This window comes from Dromiciops gliroides, chromosome 3 (genome assembly GCF_019393635.1).
Source record: "Dromiciops gliroides isolate mDroGli1 chromosome 3, mDroGli1.pri, whole genome shotgun sequence".
Lineage (NCBI taxonomy): Eukaryota > Metazoa > Chordata > Mammalia > Microbiotheria > Microbiotheriidae > Dromiciops > Dromiciops gliroides.
The window spans coordinates 264,338,734-264,357,589 of record NC_057863.1 but is presented as its reverse complement, the minus strand read 5'-3'; the positions used below and the strand labels follow the sequence as shown (position 1 = coordinate 264,357,589).

General features: G+C 36.7%; 1 protein-coding gene across 1 annotated transcript in view; it reads right to left on the bottom strand.

The window, feature by feature from the left end:
• TMPRSS15 (transmembrane serine protease 15) overlaps positions 1-18,856 on the bottom strand; it is a 157,911-nt gene that overhangs the window by 120,392 nt on the left and 18,663 nt on the right. The window contains exons 4-5 of the mRNA XM_043993461.1: positions 9,685-9,830; positions 1,016-1,061 (exon numbers count right to left, since the gene is read on the bottom strand). Coding sequence (XP_043849396.1) covers positions 1,016-1,061; positions 9,685-9,830 — 192 coding nt within the window. The remainder of the gene's footprint in view (positions 1-1,015; positions 1,062-9,684; positions 9,831-18,856) is intronic.

Here is an 18,856-nt window from a genome sequence, read left to right as displayed (position 1 = left end):
TGTATAACACTGTGTGACCCCATTTGGAATTTTCTTGGCAAAAATCCTATACTGGTCTGCCATTGCCATTTCCAGCTCATTTTACAGAGGAGGAAATTGAGGCAAACTGTGTTAAGTGATTTTCCCAGGGCCACACAGCTAGTGTCTGAGGCTGAATTTGAATGATTCTATTTTTAATGTGATCTACCTGTATAGATTTTTCAAGATTATGAACTGCTGAAAACCACATTCTGTAGTATGGCCCCAACATGGCTTCTATACCCCCCTGACCCCCATCCAGGATGTATATATACAAAAGTTAATAAATCCACAGACTGGGCATTACCTACCCCACCCTTTTCACTAGGTTGAAACAAAGTTGAGTTCCTTATGTACTTATTCCCTTATTCTTCATTTTTAATGAGTCAATTTAGAAAATACCCTCATTTCACTAATCTTGGATGTACATGATAGGGCGATGTCCTATTGGTGCTCTTTGTCTAAAACTCTATATAAGTTTGAGCAATGCAGGGATCTGGGCCTTCAGTCAGAATGTGAAATCTATTTCACTGTCCCACATCCATACACAAGACACTCCACCATATCACATCCACTGGGATGGAAGCAATGGAGCCATACACACACTGAAATTGTTCCCTGTTGGCATCTGTTTTCTTCATCCCCTTGTGAGTAGAAATAAAATCTTCATTGTCATCTGTGTTTATCTGTTTGTCTGTGATGCTCTTCATCTAGACTCTCCTGTACTAGAAACATCTCATCTGAGAAATAATATGGTTTGCTGAGTAAGAAAAATGTCAAGAGATCAAGGGGACCAGAAGACCTGAGTTCTAGTGGCAACTGTTCCATTAACTAGCTTTGCAAGTCATATTCCCTATGTCTGTTTCCTCACCTATAAAATGGGGATAAGGCTTCTTACCTTAGTTCCCCCAGAAAGTTATTATTGGGATAAAAAGAAATATTACATGTTAAAACAACTTGAAAACCTAAAAACAGAGAAATATATTAATTCACAAACTGACCTGTGGTTGTTGGAGGGTTGCTAGTTGTAAGTGTATCAGCACCTGGTAAAGGTAAATAAGGAATTATTTTACTAAAATGTTGATAGCATTTATCAGCAACTGTACAACTCCTGATGTCCTCTTCCATAATGGACAATGTAGATACATAGATTGTTATACTGGGAGGCAGCCTGGCATAGTGTAAAAGGAAGTCAGGAGACTTGGTTCTAAGCCTACCTGTGCCAATAGCTAGCTTGTGACCTGGAACAAAGCTGGCTGACTTGTCTAGACATTAATTTCTAAAATTTTTTTATACTTCTATCTGTGTTCAGATACCATCAGTTCTTTCTCTGTAGATGGAGTGCATTTTTCATAAGTCCTTCAGAGTTGTCTTGGATCATTGCATTACTAAAAATAACTAAGTCATTTGCAGCAGATCATCTTACAATATTGCTGTTATTTTGTATACACTACTTTTCACTTAGCATCAACTCATGTAAGTCTTTACAGGTTTTTCTGATAGCATCCTGCTCCTTTTTTTTATTGTAGTAAAGTACATTTACATAATACTTTAAAGGGAGATTTTCTTTTAAAACACCCATGAAGTTGATTATTGCAACAACAATAATAGCTACCTTATACCTGACAAAGAATTTTCTTCACAATAGCCCAGCAATGTACCATCATCATTGTCATCATCCTCATCTTACATTGCTTTTTCCTCTGCTTCAAATTTTTCCCCAGTTACTATTGCTAACTGTGTTTCCCTCCAGCCTATTTTCTCCCCATGATATTTATTCATTTTCTATCTTCTTTTACCCTTTCCCTCCTCAAAAGTGTTTTGCTTCTGACTGTCCCTCCTCCAATCTGCCCTCCCTTCCTTTACCCCTCCTCCCTATCCCCTTCCCTTCCAACTTCCCCACAGTGCAAAATATATATCAATACCCACTTGAATATGTATGTTATGTCCTCTTTGAGCCAATTCTGATGAGAGTAAGGCTCATTCATTCCCCCACTCCTCTCCATCTTCCCTTCTACTCCATAAGCTTTTTCTTGTTTCTTTTATGTGAGATATTTTACCCCTTTCCACCTCTCCCTTTACCTTTCTCCTAGTGCAATACTCTCACCCCTTAATTTTATTTTAAAGATGTCATCTTGGGGCAGCTAGGTTACACAGGGGACAAAGCACCAGCCCTGGACCCAGGAAGACCTGAGCCCAAATCCGGCTTCAGACACAAGACTCTCATTCTGACTGCCCCACAAAAAAAAGATAAACAAAAATAAATGCTTTACAGATATCATCCCTTCATAATCATTTCTCACCTCTGCCCTCTGTTTAAATTTATTCCTTTCATCTGCCCTAATACTGAGAAAGTTCTTATGAGTTAGAAGCATAATCTTCCCATGTAGGAATGTAAACAGCTTAACCTTTTAACCACCCTCATGATTTCTTTTTCTTGTTTACCTTTTTATGCTTCTCTAGGGTCTTGTATTTGAAAGTCAAATTTTCTATTCAGTTCAGGTCTTTTCTTCACGAATGCCTGAAAGTCCTCTTTTTCATTGAAGTCCCATTTTTTTCCTCTGAAAGATTATAGTCAGTTTTGCTGGTAGGTGATTTTTGGTTGTAATCCCAGTTCCTTTGCCCTCCTGAATATCATATTCCATGCCCTCTGGTCCTTTAGTATAGAAGCTGCCAGATCTTATGTGATACTGACTGTGGTTCCACAGCATTTGACTTCCTTTCTTCTGGCTGCTTGCAATATTTTCTCCTTGACCTAGCAGCTCTGGAATTTGGCTATAATGTTACTGGAAGTTTTCATTTTGGGATCTCTTTCAGCAGGTGATCAGTGGAATCTTTCAATTTCTATTTTATCTTCTGCTTCTAGAATATCAGGGCAATTTTCCCTGCTAATCGCTTGGAAGATAATGTCTAAGTTCTTGTTTTGAGCATGGTTTTCAGGTAGTCTAATAATTTTCAAAGTATCTCTCCTGGATCTATTTTCCATGTCAGCTGTTGTTCCAAGGAGATATTTCACATTGCCCTCTATTTTTCCCTCCATTTGGATTTTCTTTATAATGTCTTGATTTCTCATAAAGTCATTAGCTTCCATTTGTTCAATCCTAATTCTTAAGAAATCATTTTCTTCAGAGAGCTTTGGTATTTGGCTTTTTAAGCTGTTGACTTTTTTTCATGACTTTCCTGCATCACTCTCATTTCTCTTTCTATTTTTTCCTGTACCTCTCTTACTTTATTTTCAAAGTCTTTTTTGAGTACTTCTATGGCCTGAGACCAATTCATATTTTTCTTGGAAGCTTTGGATGTAGGAGCTTTGACTTTGTTATCTTCTGAGGGTGTATTTTGATCTTCCTTGTCACCAAAGAAACTTTCTATGGTCCACATCTTTTTCTTTCTTCTCATTTTTCCCGCCTATTTCTTGACTTTTAACTCCTTCTTAAAGTGGGGCACTGCTTTCAGGATGCACTGTCCCAAGCTTCGGGGGGTCACAGATGGTATGATTTAAGGAGAGGCAGGTTTTCTACTCTCCTGGCCTGTGTTCTGGTCTGTAAACAACCCCAGGCCTACTTGCTCTTTAACCTGGAAACAAAATTCTGTTTCACTGTGGTTGCAAGCTCGGGTGAGACTCTGCCCCTCCCCAACCTGGGTTGCCACTCACAACTGATTCCTGATTGCAAGCACAGGTAAAACAACTGAATCCCACCTCAGTGCCAGCAGAAACTCTGTAATCTCCCCCGAGCCAGTCACTCAGTCCTCTCACCAGACCATAAGCTTAGTTCCAGAAGAAGCTGCTGCTACAGCCAATTCAGATGCTCTGGAGGTCTCTTTCTCTGATGTGGCTAGCATGGGGCTGGATCTGTGTCAGCATGGCCATGGGGCTGGACTCCACTCCCACCCTGGTACAACAGACCTTTCTTGCCAACCTTCTAAGCTGTCTTTGGCTAGAAAGTGATCTCACCCCATCCTTTTGCAGGTTCTTCTGCTCCAGGAATTGTCTTATGGCATTATTTGGAGGTTTTTGGTGTGATCATGTGAGGAGCTTGGAGAGGTTACTTAGACATTAATTTTTTATTTGAAATGTAAGGGACTTGAGTAAGTTGTATTTTGACATTGCTTTTCACACTGTGGTCTATATTTTTCTATTTAAGAATCCAAAATGAACATTTTTATTGTCATAACTGACATTTGCTGCGAGGTGCTTTTCCATATGAAGTCAGGGAAACAATGTTTTTTTTTTACTTTTGATCTAAAAGTATCTATGAGATAAATGGTAGAGAGACAAGTAAGAGCACTATGTTAAGTTACTAGGGATATAAAGAAAGTCAAAGTGTGGTCCTTGAGGGGCCACAATCTAATGGAGAGAAGCTGAATTGATTGTTTCCTATCATAGCTAAGGAGAAGCTGATGTAACCCTTGAGAAGTGGGGGGGAGGGGGGGGAAGTATTCTAGGCAGTTTGGTAGGACACTGAATATAATGGTAGTTCTGGAGTTAGGAAGATGTGTTCAAATCCTGCCTCAAATAGTAGCTGTGTGACCCTGAGCAAGTCACTTAACCTCTTTATGCCTCACTTTTCCCCTCTGTAAGAGGGGAAATAATATGGCATCCACCTTACAGGGTCATTTTGAGAGTTAAAGGATATAAAATACTTTGAAAACCTTAAAGTACTTCATAAATGTTAGCTATTATTATTTTCTGAGAAAACTTTTCAACATTATCTTACAAGAGGATTTTTGAGAAGCTTTCCTTGATAAGTGTGGGAAAAAAGCTGAATGGCAAAAGACCTTTCACAAGAGAAGTAAAGCCAACTGGTGCTATAGTGAGGAATTCAAGTGACTCTCCTAGGGAACTTTCTCATAGACAAATTACAGTAAATAGTTGCTGCTTTCTGTTTGTCATTGACTTTATTTGTTAATGATCATATAAAAACATATTATTTTAATATGTCTTTATTCAGAGCAAAGTAAGGCATTAATTATATCTAGAAATAAATAATTGCTGGTGGAAAAGGAGATAATGACCTGGGTTAGAGGTTCCAGATAATCAGTTAATGAAAAAGATTATGATTATGTTAATGAAAAATAGAATATCAAAAGATACTATGGCATCATTTTTACAGCTAGGATAACAAAATTAAACTTAAGGACAAATCAAGTGGCATTCTACATTTTATTAGAAATTGAAAGGATGCTGGTCAAGATACCTGCCATATCTGAGGGGTCATTAATAACAAACAAGCTGCTATGTATAGAACCTTCTGAGGAGAGAGAAACGTTATGACCTGGTCAGCTTCATACTGGGTATGAAATAGGCTAGAGAGGATCAAATGGGACTATTTCTAAGTGTAATCTTTCACTTGTGTCTCTATAGAGGTCAGATCCAAGAAACTGACAAAATGGACAGGTATCATCCTTCTTAGGATAGGGCTGACTCATCACAGGTATAGTTTCTGGGAGATGCAACATCCAATCCAAATAAACAAAGATATTATTATAAAAGTGTTTCAAAAGTCCATTTCAGGGTTAAGCAATGCCTGCTGTTTGAGGAAGGCATAGGAGACAGGAAAATCATTTAATGTTATGGTAATTGCCCATGATAGGAGATAACTACCCATGTGAGACCATATCCTAAATAAGCATCAACTGCAATAAAGTCAGAACACTTTCCAAAAGTCTGGGAGTGTCAATTTATTCAGGAAGTCTGAACCTCCCCTACCCCATCTCACTGAATCTGAAAAACCCAATTCATCAGTTCTGGGAAACCCTGGGAAGTACTCCACACTGGTTAAGGCCCTAGAAGGACCCATGGGTTTCATCCCAGATTATCAATCTGGGTTTTGCATTTTAAGTACTTTTGGAGTGTTTTATATTCACATTCACTAGATAGCTTTTAGAGCCTGGTGAGAAGATTTGTAAGGTAATGAGCTAGCAACAGCCTGAGGAATAGGAATTGATGTGTTTGTCCCGAGAGTACTCTCATTTTGCAACTGTGTGGGAAAAATGGGAACCACAATCATGTCACTGCATCTTGATGGGCCAAAAATATAGAAATCCCCAACCATCTGGTGGCCTAAAAAGCCCCCAACCCTTGTACAAGGACATGCATTGTAAAGTAGACGGGTTCATCCACTACTGTAACAACTTCTTGCTGTCTTTATATAAAAGACCCTTCGGTTTCATCTAAAGGGACTTCTTTTGCACATGTAAAAGAATTTGGTCCCTACTCCTTGTCTCTTGCCCAGGAGCAGGGAACATTTTCCTATTCTAATAATAAGTCCTGCTGCTTGCATTCCAAATAGTCCCCCTTTCTCCCTCAACTGCTCCTCTTCTTTCTCTACACTTCCCTCTCCTGTGAAATGCTTTACCTTGTTATCCTAAGTTACCACAGAATTCTGTGGATTGTATGTGAACTCTAAGCATGTATGAAAGGTTATAAAAGCTAAATCTGTACCCCCGAAATCTGAATTTGCTATCAAGAGCATGCTAAAAAAAATCTATTTGCTTTCAATTTGGTCTTCTATTTTTGACCCACAACATAAGACCCTTGCTGATGAGTATATATCTTCCATGAGGCATAAATATTGTTATGGGCCTATAGCACTCCAGAAGTTCTCTGGGGTATATCAAGAAACCTTCTCCTGGAGAAGCTAAACCAAAGGACAGACACACCTAAAGAGATAAGTAGAGCCATATCTGACTGAGCTAGCCTTGGGACCTCCACCCTTCATTCTAATCTCCCTCAACCCTGGGGAGATAAGATTAGGTGTGGCTGCTGCCTTTGTATCCTGAGGAGATGTCTTGAGAGATCTGCAGCCACCCCTTACCCAAGTCCTCCAGCCACCACCAGTGAAGGAGGGTCCTCTCTCACTAAGGGAACTTTCTACAGTCATATGGTCACCCCCATCAGTCCTCTATAAAAGTACCTGCCAGTCTCCTGCTCGAGGAGATTGGTATCTCAGAGCCATGCTCTGTGCCATGCCTTTCTCCCCATGAGAAGAAGTCCATTGATTTCTCTCTTGGTTTCCCTTCCCTTCCCCTTCCTCTAAATAAACTACCACCTTATTCTAATTGCTTTTGTGTGCAAGAGAGTGTCATTTTTTTTTAAATTTTTTTTTTAAGTGAGGCAATTGGGGTTAAGTGACTTGCCCAGGGTCACACAGCTAGTAAGTGTTGAGTGTCTGAGGCCGGATTTGAACTCAGGTATTCCTGACTCCAGGGCCAGTGCTCTATCCACTGCACCACCTAGCTGCCCCTGAGAGTGTCATTTTTTAAAGAGGAATTCCTAAGGACCCCAAACCCCTATCCCTACCCAAACCTCCTACCCCTTTCCCAAACCCCCTACCTCATTTTCCCCATGACAATATCATCACATGGATTTTAGTGGTAATAAAAATCTAAGCGTCTATTTTGTGCTAAGCAACCAGGATGAAAAGAAAGAGCAAAGAAGGTTCCCAACCTCAAGGTGCTTCCATTCCAATCAGAGAAAAAAAATGTGTATACACACAGATACATATGTATGTACATGTACAGACAACATGAATATGTGTGTTCTGAAAATATATGTATATGTACATGTCTGTGTGTCTATACATATATGTGTGTGTATGTTTGCACAGAACCAGGAAAGTAGCCTGAGACAGGAAGGCACTAGAGGGTGAATGGAACAAAAATGGCTACATATGATTAATATTAATAATAATGAGAAAATAACAGTTAGCATTTATGTAACTCTTTAAGGTTGGTAAAGCTGTCTACATATATTATCACATTTTATCCTCAAAACAATACTGTGAAGTGAATGCTAATATCTTTACTTAACAGATAAGAAAACTGAGGCTGAGAGGTTAAGTTCTTGCCCAGGATCACACTGTTATTGATAGAGGCAGAATTTGAACTTGGATCTTCCTGACCATGTCCAGCATTCTGTCCATTCTATCAGCTACCCTTAATAGTAAGAGGGAGTTCATATGATGAGTGGATTTGGGGAGAAAGATAATAAATTAAGTTTTTGACATGTTGAGTTTGAAATGTCCAATAGGCAGTACATTCAGGAGAGCTAGGGCTAGATGAACAGACCTAAGAATTATTTGCCTAACAAATTACACTATAGTAAATGACTAATGTAATCTAGTACATATAAATCCAAAGATCCAAGCTTTTGGAACAAAAACTCATTATATGACAAAAACTCCTGGGAAAACTGGAAAACAGTATGGCAGAAACTAGGTATAGACCAACATCTCACACTGTATACTAAAATAAAGTCAAAATGGGTATATGATTTACATATAAAGGATGATACCATAAGCACATTAAGAGAGTATGGAATTATTTATCTGTCAGATTTATGGGCAAAGGAAGACTTTAGGACCAAAGAATATATAGAGAGTAAAACAAAATGTAAAATAGATCATTTTGAATATACAAAATTTTAAAAGTTTCTGCACAAACAGAAAGATTACAAGGGAACCAAGTCTACAAGGGAAGCCAAAAACTGGGAAAAAATTTTTAAAAGAAATATCTCTGATAAAGGCCTCATTTCTCAATTATATAGAGGACTGAGTCAAATTTATAAAAATACAAGTTATTCCCCAATTGATAAATGGTCAAAGGAAATGAACAGGCAGTTTTTCAGACAAAGAAATCAAAGCTATGTATAATCATTTGAAAAAATGCTCTAGATCACTATTGATCAGAGAAATACAAATTAAAACAACTCTGAGGTATCACTTCACACCTATCAGAGTGGCAAATATAACAAAAAATGGAAAATATTGGATGTTGGAGGGGATGTGTGAAAGCTGGGATACTAATCCACTGTTGGTGGAGTTGTGAAAGATCCAACCGTTCTGGAGAGCATTTTGGAACTATGCCCAAAGGGCTATAGAACTGTGTATACCCTTTGCTCCAGAAATACCACTGCTAGGTTTATATCCCAAAGATATCTCCAAAAGGAAAAAAAAGACCTATTTATATAAAAATATTTATAGCTCTTTTTGTGGTGGCTAAGAATTGGAAATCAAAGGAATGTCCATCAATTGGGGAATGGTTAAACAAGCTGTGGTATATGATGGTGATGGAATATCATTATGCTATAAGAAATGACAAGCAGGATAATTTCAGAAAGGCTTGTAAAGACTTGTATGAACTGATGTATAGTGAAGTGAGCAGAACCAAGAGAACATTGTGCACAGAGACAGCAATATTGTTTGATGAAGAACTGTGAATGACTTGAGTATTCTCAATAATACAATGATCCAAGACAATCCCAAAGGACTAATGATGAAGCATACTATCCACCTCCAGAGAAAGAACTGATATTGATTGAACACAGATTGAAGCATACTATTTTTCACTTTCTTTCATTTTGTTTCTTTTATTCAAGTTTTCTTATACAATGACTAACATGGTAATGTTTTACATAATCATACATGTATAACCCATATTTGAGGGCTTACCATTTCAGGGATAGTGGAGGGGAGGAAAGGAGGGATAAAAATTGGAACCCAAAACTATAAATAAAAATATTTAATACTTTAAAAAGAATTATCTGACTAGAGATCATAATTGAATCCATGGTTGATGAGATCACAAAGTAAGAATAAAGAAAGAAAAGAGAAGTAGGCTGAGGGTCAAAATCATATATCATGAAGTAAATTATATTCAAGGTACCTGTGATATATATGCTGCTCAGATCAATGTGGAAAGTCATCAGTTGGCTATTTGCTTCAATTCCTTGAATCAGTTCATTCTGAATACTTTCATCTGATACCCATTTGTCAAAGGAAAGGTCAAATATAACTAAAACACTGCCATTTCTGTAAAGCAAAAAAATATATATTAAAAGAAAAACTCAGGATCCTTCAAGGGATTTGTCCTCATTTCATGTAAAAAGACTTGAATATCTTAAATATTATATTGTTAATCTTAATCATCCCTGCTTAAGTTGGCTATATCAAGTATTATCTTTATTTCTTAGATGAGGAGGTAATAAAAAAGTTAGATGACTTGTCAAAGAATATAGGAAAAAAACTACAGGTACAGCAAGGTTAAAATTTGGATCTCTGGATTTGTTTTAGTTTTTATCCAGAAAGGTTTACTTTCTCTTCCACAGTGATATAATTTTTCATAAAGAAAGCTCAGCGTCAAGTTATGTCAAGTTAAACATGCCTATGAAGTCATATAGCAACATTTTGATCCGTATTTCACTAGTTTGTGCAATAAAATTTATGAAGTCAGTTATATTTCTAATATCTCAGAGGAATAACTTTCTGCACAAAAAGTTCAATCTATTTTATAGGATCCCAAAATAGCTCTCTTTCCAGGGCTACCTCCCAACACAATGTGACAAAAATTGTCAGAGTCCTAACTAGGAACTGCTGCTGCTAATCACCAATCAAAAATGCAGAGATAGGAAACTGCCATTTTATTATGCTCAGAGCACAGGCTGAACTGAACTCTTATCAATCAGTTAATGAGGTCTGAGTATCAGTTTCCAAAACCTTATATAGGATACAAATACATAAACAGGATGAGTACTATGGAACTTTACAAAGAGCATAAGGAGAAGTTAAAGGTTTATATATTAGGATTCTTTCAGTTTATAGAAGACTTAGGGAATAATATAAATCTCCTTTACTTTTGTTTTAGTTAGTTTTTAGTTTTTATTAAAGGATACGCAACTGACTTAATGGAGTCACATTTGGAGTTAGAAGACCTGGGTTCTTGATCTTTCACTTAACTAGCTCTTTGCCTATGGACAAATCTCTTAACCTTGTGGGATCTCAGTTCTTCATCTGCAAAATGGATGTGGTGATGCTCATGCTATGTATGTCATAATTTTGTCATAAAGAAGGCAACTTTAAACATTAAATACTTGCCCAGGGTCACATAGCTAGTAAGTATCTGAGGCTGGATTTGAACTCAGGTCTTCCTGACTTGAGATCTGGAGCTATGTCATCCACTATCCACTATGCAATCTAGCTTTGAGGGTGGTCCCATCATTGGTGAAGCTACAAAATAATGAATTCCTATTCTCCATGATTCTTATTCATGCTATTCCAAACATCTTCTACCAAAGATCCAATCAATCCTTCATTGTCAAATTATGGGTCCACCTCCTTTTTCCAATCCACTTTTTGAGTATAGTATATTTGTGAAAACATCTCTATTGAAAGGTTAGGTCTTTGCACTAGTGAATAGTTAGGGATTGCTAATATATTATACAATTGTCTAAAAACAACAGAACTCTTTCTTTTCTTCCTTTTTAATTCCACATCCAATTTATTGTCCATCTGAAGTTCTTGACCTAAATATATGCACTGATATAATTAACAGGTGGGCTGGTCATATAAATGTACATTAAAGTTCAGCATAATGGATTTTTTTAAAAACTGAAATTTTTCAGAGAATAATCTACATGTATAATGAGTGAATCCTTACTATAGATTTGAGAAACAATCTTTCATAAAATGTACTCTTTTCCCTTGCTTTGATTATTTTTTTGAAGTTTTATTGATGTGTTTTATTTTTACACTATAAACATTTATAGATTACTCTCAAGTTTTTGAGAGGTCTCTTGCCACAAAGTAAAGCAGTTAAGTAAAAATAATACTATGGTAATTTCAACTAAAAGTGTATGCAACATTTCACATCTGTAGCACCATCCTACATTTAATAAAATGAAAAGAAATCTATTTTCTCTCCCTCCCATTCCCAACACATTGGGGGAAAAAGAAGAGAAAAACAAATGTTCTTAATCAAATATTCATAAGCAAGCAAAACAAATTCTCTCAATAGCACTATACAAATACATAATACGATATGATAAAGTACAATGTGTCTGTTAATGATAGAAATTAATAAAAATAGCCTGAGGTACAAAATTCTGAGCACTATCAGTGTATTAAGAAAGTGTGAATTTATTAATAAAGAAGGACAACAACTACCTGACCTATACCAAAAACAAAAATGTGCAGAGGCAGGCTCTTTTTATATTATAGAGCAAAGAACAGGATCAGAAAGAACATGATTGGCAGTAGGGCTTACATCATCATGGGGGCAGGAACATTATTATTCAATTTCCTAAGGAATGCTAGCTAGTATCCATGTGGGACTAGTAACCACTTTCATTCTGTCATTAAGGAATGCTGATGGATTTATGGGATCCATCTGCATCCTATAATCTTTGCTAATAAATCAGAGTTACCAGACTCCCTGATACCCAGAAGATTTGTTAGGAAGCTAACAGCATTCCTTAATAGTGCAAGGACAGTTCAGAGACAACTCTTAGAACTAGCTTCAGGACTTAAAGATCTTATCAGATATCTTGGTATTTACCCAAGAGCTAATGGTATAGAAGATGACAACCTTTCATTTTAATTATAGTGACTTATGGTCAGGCTGATCTTTAAATTATCTCAGAACAGAAAGCTGAATTCCTGAACTTAAGTAAAGAACATAGAAAGGGGACTTAAGCATATATAGAATCAATTATAATATGAAATAAACACAATATAGAATCAATTACAAACTAGAATTCAGTTGAATTTCTCAAGGGTCATCCTGCATTCTAAACGTATCACCTCACTGTAATGAATAGCATTATCCATTCTCTGGAATCCTGAATGGTTTTATTATATTGATCATAGTTCTTATAGTTTTCAAAGTTGTTTCTTTTTTCCAGTGTTGGTATTGTATAAGATGTTCTGGTTGTGCTCATTTCACTCTTCATCAGTTTATAAAAATTTTTGAAATTATTCATTTTTTATAATTCTGATATATGATAAATTGTTTTCTTCAGTTCTGCTGACTTCATATATCATATAATACTTTCCATGTCTTTTTGAAATCATCTACTTTCTCATTTCTTTCTTTCTGTTTTTTTTGGTGAGGCAATTGGGGTTAAGTGACTTGCCCAAGGTCACATAGCTACTAAGTGTCAAGGGTCTGAGGCTGGATTGGAATTCTGGTCCTCCTGAATCCAGGGCCGGTGCTCTATCTATTGCACCTCTTAGCTGCCCCTACTTTCTCATTTCTTAAAGCAGGATAGTAGTCCATCCTTATACCACAACTTATTCAGCCATTCCTCAATTGATGGGCATTCCCTTAGATTTTAGTTTCTTTACCACCACAAAAAGAGTTGCTATAAATATCTTTGTATAAATAGGACCTTCTCGAATTTCTTTTATCTCTTGGGTATAGCAGTGATATAAATGGTTTAAAGGTGATGCACTCTTTGGTAGGGATATCTAATTCTACATTGCTTTCCAGAATGGTTGTACTTATTCATAGGTCCACCAATAGGACATCAACACTCCCTTCCAACATCATTCTCTTTTTTTGTCATCTTTGACATTCTTATGGGTGTAAGGCGAAAATCTCAGAATGGTTTTAATTTACATTTCTCTAATTATTAGAGATTTGAAACATTTTTTTTCTCATATAGATATAGATAGCCAGGATTTCTTCCCCTGAGAATTGCCTGTTCATATTCTTGGACTATTTCTCAACTGGGAAATAGCTTTCTTTCTTATAAAAATTTGAATCAGTTCTTATATATCATGGAAATTAGACCTTTACCAAAAAACTTAATCCAAATATTTTCCCCAGTTAATTGTTCCCTTACTAATCTTAGCCTTATTAGTTTTGTTCGTGCAATAACTTTAGCAATGTCAAGAATGACATAAAACAGGGAGATACATGTTTGCAGAGGTATTTGTCACTGTCATGGAGGATACTTTTCATAAGATTCAAATAGAACAATTCCCTATTAATGGGTGAGCTTCTGTAGAGATTGCCATTTGCAGATGATATTGTTGTTGTAATGTATTATACAGTTATATAGAATTATGAACTATATGCTCTAATTTTATCTAAGCTAAACTCCACAGAGTGAACTAATGATAACAAAAGATTATTTTAAAAAAAAACCACACAGATTGGAGATAATACTAACATGAACAACAAGAAAAATGCAGAGTTAATACTTGTATGACTAGTAATAGCTCTTTGCCATCCAAATTATGAGGCAAAGGGATGATATATTCAGATATAACAAAGTCAGATAAAAAACTCAAAAATATTAAAATCATTTGAAATATTATTTGTATCTACTTTTTTGCCTAAATCTGGGAAAGACATTTCCTACACATAGAAGACATTTTTAAATGTAAAATACTCACAAGTATGCACTGACAGAAAAATTTAAACAAGTGGAAATACTGAAAACTATTTTACTCTATTAGGAAAATGATCTTTAAAAACTAAACATGAGGTAATTTGAACGACTACTAATTAGGCATTTTACTTTTCACCTTGGCTCTTCACTGTCTCCCTCAAAGTCCATGGCTTCTGACAAAGCAGGCCAGGGATTGATGGTTCATCCTCTAGGGACTCTCTCCATAGCGTAACTAGCTTTGGTTTACTTTAGGGTTGTGGCTTCTATAGTGAGTCAAGAGATGATCCTGGCCTAGAATGTGGCTCTTAGTAGGCCAAAAAAAAAAAAAAAATGCTGACAGATAGCCAGAAATGGTAAATGAGAGAAAATGAATTTAGTAATCTAGCTGCCCTAGGTAGAACATATGAGAAAAAGTGAGCTGTCATATGTTAAGGGCTAAAATTCTAGCTAAACTGTCTAAAATATCTAATGAGTGGTCGCCAATAAATTATAAGCTTTAGCAAGAGTTAGACTTTTAAGCATTTATTAAGGAGAATAAGAGTTTGGTAAAGAGAGAAGAAAAGGCCTAGATTCCTATCTATTAAAGGGAGAGCACATTTCTAGCTCCCCTCTCCACCAGCATCCTCAGGAAAGGAGCCTCAGTCTCTTCCTTCCTCCTCCCATTAGCCCACGTCACTTCTTTTTCCAAAGAAAAGACTCCTGGTCTTGCTCTCAAAGACCTTCACTTCATGGGCAGAACTCTTCTACAGTAAGTCTCCAGCAGGTGGTATCATTCCAATCGTTACAGTTCCCCGCTTTGTTTCCTCAAGAAATGGTACGTTTCCTTGATGAAACGGTCAAAAATAACAGAATATAATACCCTATGCTAACTAACAATATGTTAATAACAATATAGAAAAGGAAGAGAGGAAAGTTTTGTCCAGAGGGGCGATTTTTTTTTGTCCTCATGAACCGACGCTTTGACATTGGTCTTGCAAAGGGAGGACCTCTGCAGAGAGTACATGTTACAGATGGCTGACCACGAAGAGGAAAGCTAAACCTCAGTCTTCTGATCTTCTGGTTGGGTAAGAAATTTCCCCTCCCTCTCCCTTTAACTGCTAAGTACTGGCGTACTGGCTGTGTTTTCCCTTTAAATTTTTTCAAATGGACCTTTTAAACTCCCTAATTACCCTATTTTTGAGTTTAGTCTGTTTAACCAGACAAATGGGAGATAAGATCATGTTAATGCTTTGTTTTTGTGGATTTTCTATTTTTCTTTTTATTTTTGTTAGAAGAGCCAGCAACATACTCACACAAGGAAATATCTCCCACTCTCCCAACCATGCTTTTTCAGAGAAACCTGAAGAGATTCCTGCAGCTTTTCCCAGTTCTAACACTAATTGTTGCTCTAATTTTGCATGCCTGGAGGCAATGACCCACCCTCTAGAAGCTTTTAATCCCCTAGCACCTGGAGGCAAAGTGGGGGAAGAGGAATCCAGGCCTGAGTTCAAAATCAAGTCTGATTCAAATTGCACTGGTCCCTCCCCTCCTCTCCAGACCCCACCCTCTACTCCTCCCATGGCCAAGCCCATTGCTTCCCCTGCCTGGGAAGTCCAGAGATCTAATGCGCATGCTCAACTTTCTCTAACTACATTTGCAGCTTCAGGCTCAGCCCTTCCCCAGCCTGGCTGTGCTTCTGAGACAACCTTAGAAAACCCTTTAAATTCCAGATATGCTCGTTTTGTTCATAATTTTGCTAACCTGCTTTGGTCTTTCATTAGTAATCTTATAAAGCATTTGTATGGTGAAAAGACTGACAGACAATATAGAGGGGTTAAAGAAGAAAAATTTAAGCTGAATAAGAATGACAATCATCAACATAGTTCAAGACTCTGCTTCTTTTGCCATGGAAGGGTATATATTGTACAGAAATGTAGAAGTAAGAAGCAAGGTATTGATATGAGTATTGGGGATTTTAGATATCGGAATCAAAAGTGTTCTGAATTCACTCAGAGTAATAGTATCAGTTCAGAAGTTTCATAGGATTTCTATGCTATCACATATACATTTTGAAATTAATGGTATGGGTTTATTTTCATAGAGATTTTCATGATTTTGAGATTGTGTTTTATACTTAGTTTTTAAAACAAGGAGAATATTTGTAAAAGCTTTTTATAGTCATGTGATCAAGTTTATATTTTATAATACTCTTATTAATATTAAGTTCATATTCATTTAGATTTCCCTAGTTTGAATTTCATTGTCTTTTATTATTCCACGTGTATTTTCTTCTATTCATTCATCTATCTAATTTTGAAACATGGTTTTGATTTCATAATACAATGTTAATTCTAGGAGTATTGTGCTGCCATATTCTGAGTTGTTTGTTTTTGTTATTTTTTCTCAACTGATTATTTGATCAAACTCTTGTTTTGTCCAGAAGGGCGATTTTTTTGTCCTCATGAACTGACGCTTTGACATTGGTCTTGCAAAGTGAGGACCTCTGCAGAGAGTACATGTTACAGATGGTGTATATTATAACAGAAAGAGAAAGTCTAAAAAAAAAAACAAAAAAAAAAAAACAAAAAAAAATCTCCCCTCTGGACAAAACTTTCCTCTCTTCCTTTTCTATATTGTTGTTCACATATTATTAGTTAGCAATAGTTATTATATTCTTTTTACTGTTCCATCAAGGAAACATTATGTTTCTTGAGGAAGCAAAGGGGGGAAATGTGGTAAAAAAAAAAATGAAAGTTTTTTTAACAGTCAGTTAGGATAACTGAAAGACGCCAGTTTTTTGAAGGACCACCCTTTCGGGGAGGAGACCAATGGCATGAGCTACGCACGCCAGTGCGCCTGCTGCGCATGTCAGACTGCCTGCTATGCACTCAACTTCCGGGGTGCGAGTTGAAAAGGCAAGGAGAGAATGGAAGTGGGGCTTTTTCCTGCTCTGCTGGTCTCCTGACTGCGCTGCACAGACCGTCTCTCTCTCTCCAAAGGTGGCCTTCGGTTTTGGTGAGTTTTTATAAGGAATATAGACTAAGCTTAGACTTAAGATGATTTGTACTGTGTTTCTACTTTCCTATCCTTCTAATCAACATCACCTTGTGACTACCATAACAATAAAAAGTCTATCTAGAAAACCAAAAGCTTCTTCCATTTACTAGTCTGGGAGATAAATTAAGGGAAAGGTTAAGTAGGGGAGATTTATGATCTAATATCCAATTTTAAATCTCACACATAGTTTTGACCTTTTTGTGGTTTGTTGAAAATGTTTTATTCTCAGAATGGTAATACCATGCTAAATACTGTCTTTACAAGTTTCATCCCAGTCCCAGTTACTGGTATCTGAGAGACTGGACTATTAACAGTTGGATTAAAGAATGTCTCAGACATAGCATACATGACACATTCTTGTATATTTTAGTAAATGAAGTATAATATAGAATTTTCCCAGAGAACTTTGCATTCAATTTATTCACAAATTATTTTATAAAGAACATAATTCATGAAGGTGATTTAGCAGTGGTTTCCTAGGTCATACTACAAGATTTTGATATAGTATTCCCCCAGCTGCTCTCCCTCTATGTTTTTCATTAGTGACTTGAAAAGAAGAATTCAGATGGGAAGAGAAGAAAAAATCTGGAGCATCCATTTTACTACTTTATCTATAATAGGAGAACTCTATGTATTAAGTTTTCCAGTTGTATAGATACTCACTTCTGGGCAAAGTGAAATTATGTAAAGGGCTTCAGGGTGTGTTCTATGATATGCTTCTGATATGGATCCCAGGGCATCTGGATAGAGCTTTTAAAATAATGAAGTAAGTCACATTCTCCCAAGGATACATTAAGCTATGTAAAGCAATGTTTCGTGCTGGATGGAGATAGTGTTAAAATATATGATGACTCTGCATCAGGGTATATGAATAAATCTAGACTTAGAAATCAGAAACATTGAATCAATTAGACTCAGAGAGTCTAACCTACCTGAATATTGTGATGTTTAAAATCTATGTTGTGTGATCACCTTAAATTAGAAGCTTTAGCACCAGTCTTTGGGCATTAAACATTTATTATTTTTTTTTTTTTTAGTGAGGCAATTGGAGTTAAGTGACTTGCCCAGGGTCACACAGCTAGTAAGTGTCAAGTGCCTGAGGCCGGATTTGAACTCAGGTACTCCTGACACCAGGGACAGTGCTCTATCTACTGTGCCACCTAGCTGCCCCATTAAACATTTATTAAAGTATACAGGTATTTACATGGAGTTCAGAAAGTTAAGAAAAAGGCCTATCTAGCCTAGAGTTCCAGCCTGGTTGGGTTCTTCCTCAAGTCCTCCGCCACAAGCCTGCTTATTTTTTCACAATATGTTGACCAGTTTAAGTAATGACATTCTTTTATTTTTTTGATGAGGCAATTGGGGTTAAGTGACTTGCCCAGGGTCACACAGCTAGTAAGTGTCAAGTGTCTGAGGCCAGATTTGAACTCAAGTCCTCCTGACTCCAGGGCCAGTGTTCTATCTACTGCACCACCTAGCTGCCCCAAGTAATTACATTCTAAGCAGTAGGATCTAAGTAGAGTGGAGTCATAAATCCTGTTGACAGAATCCTATGGATTCCTCAGAGAACATGGAACAATGAGAAGAAATTCTAAAATGTCTCAAAAGAGAAATAAGGGTACCACCAAG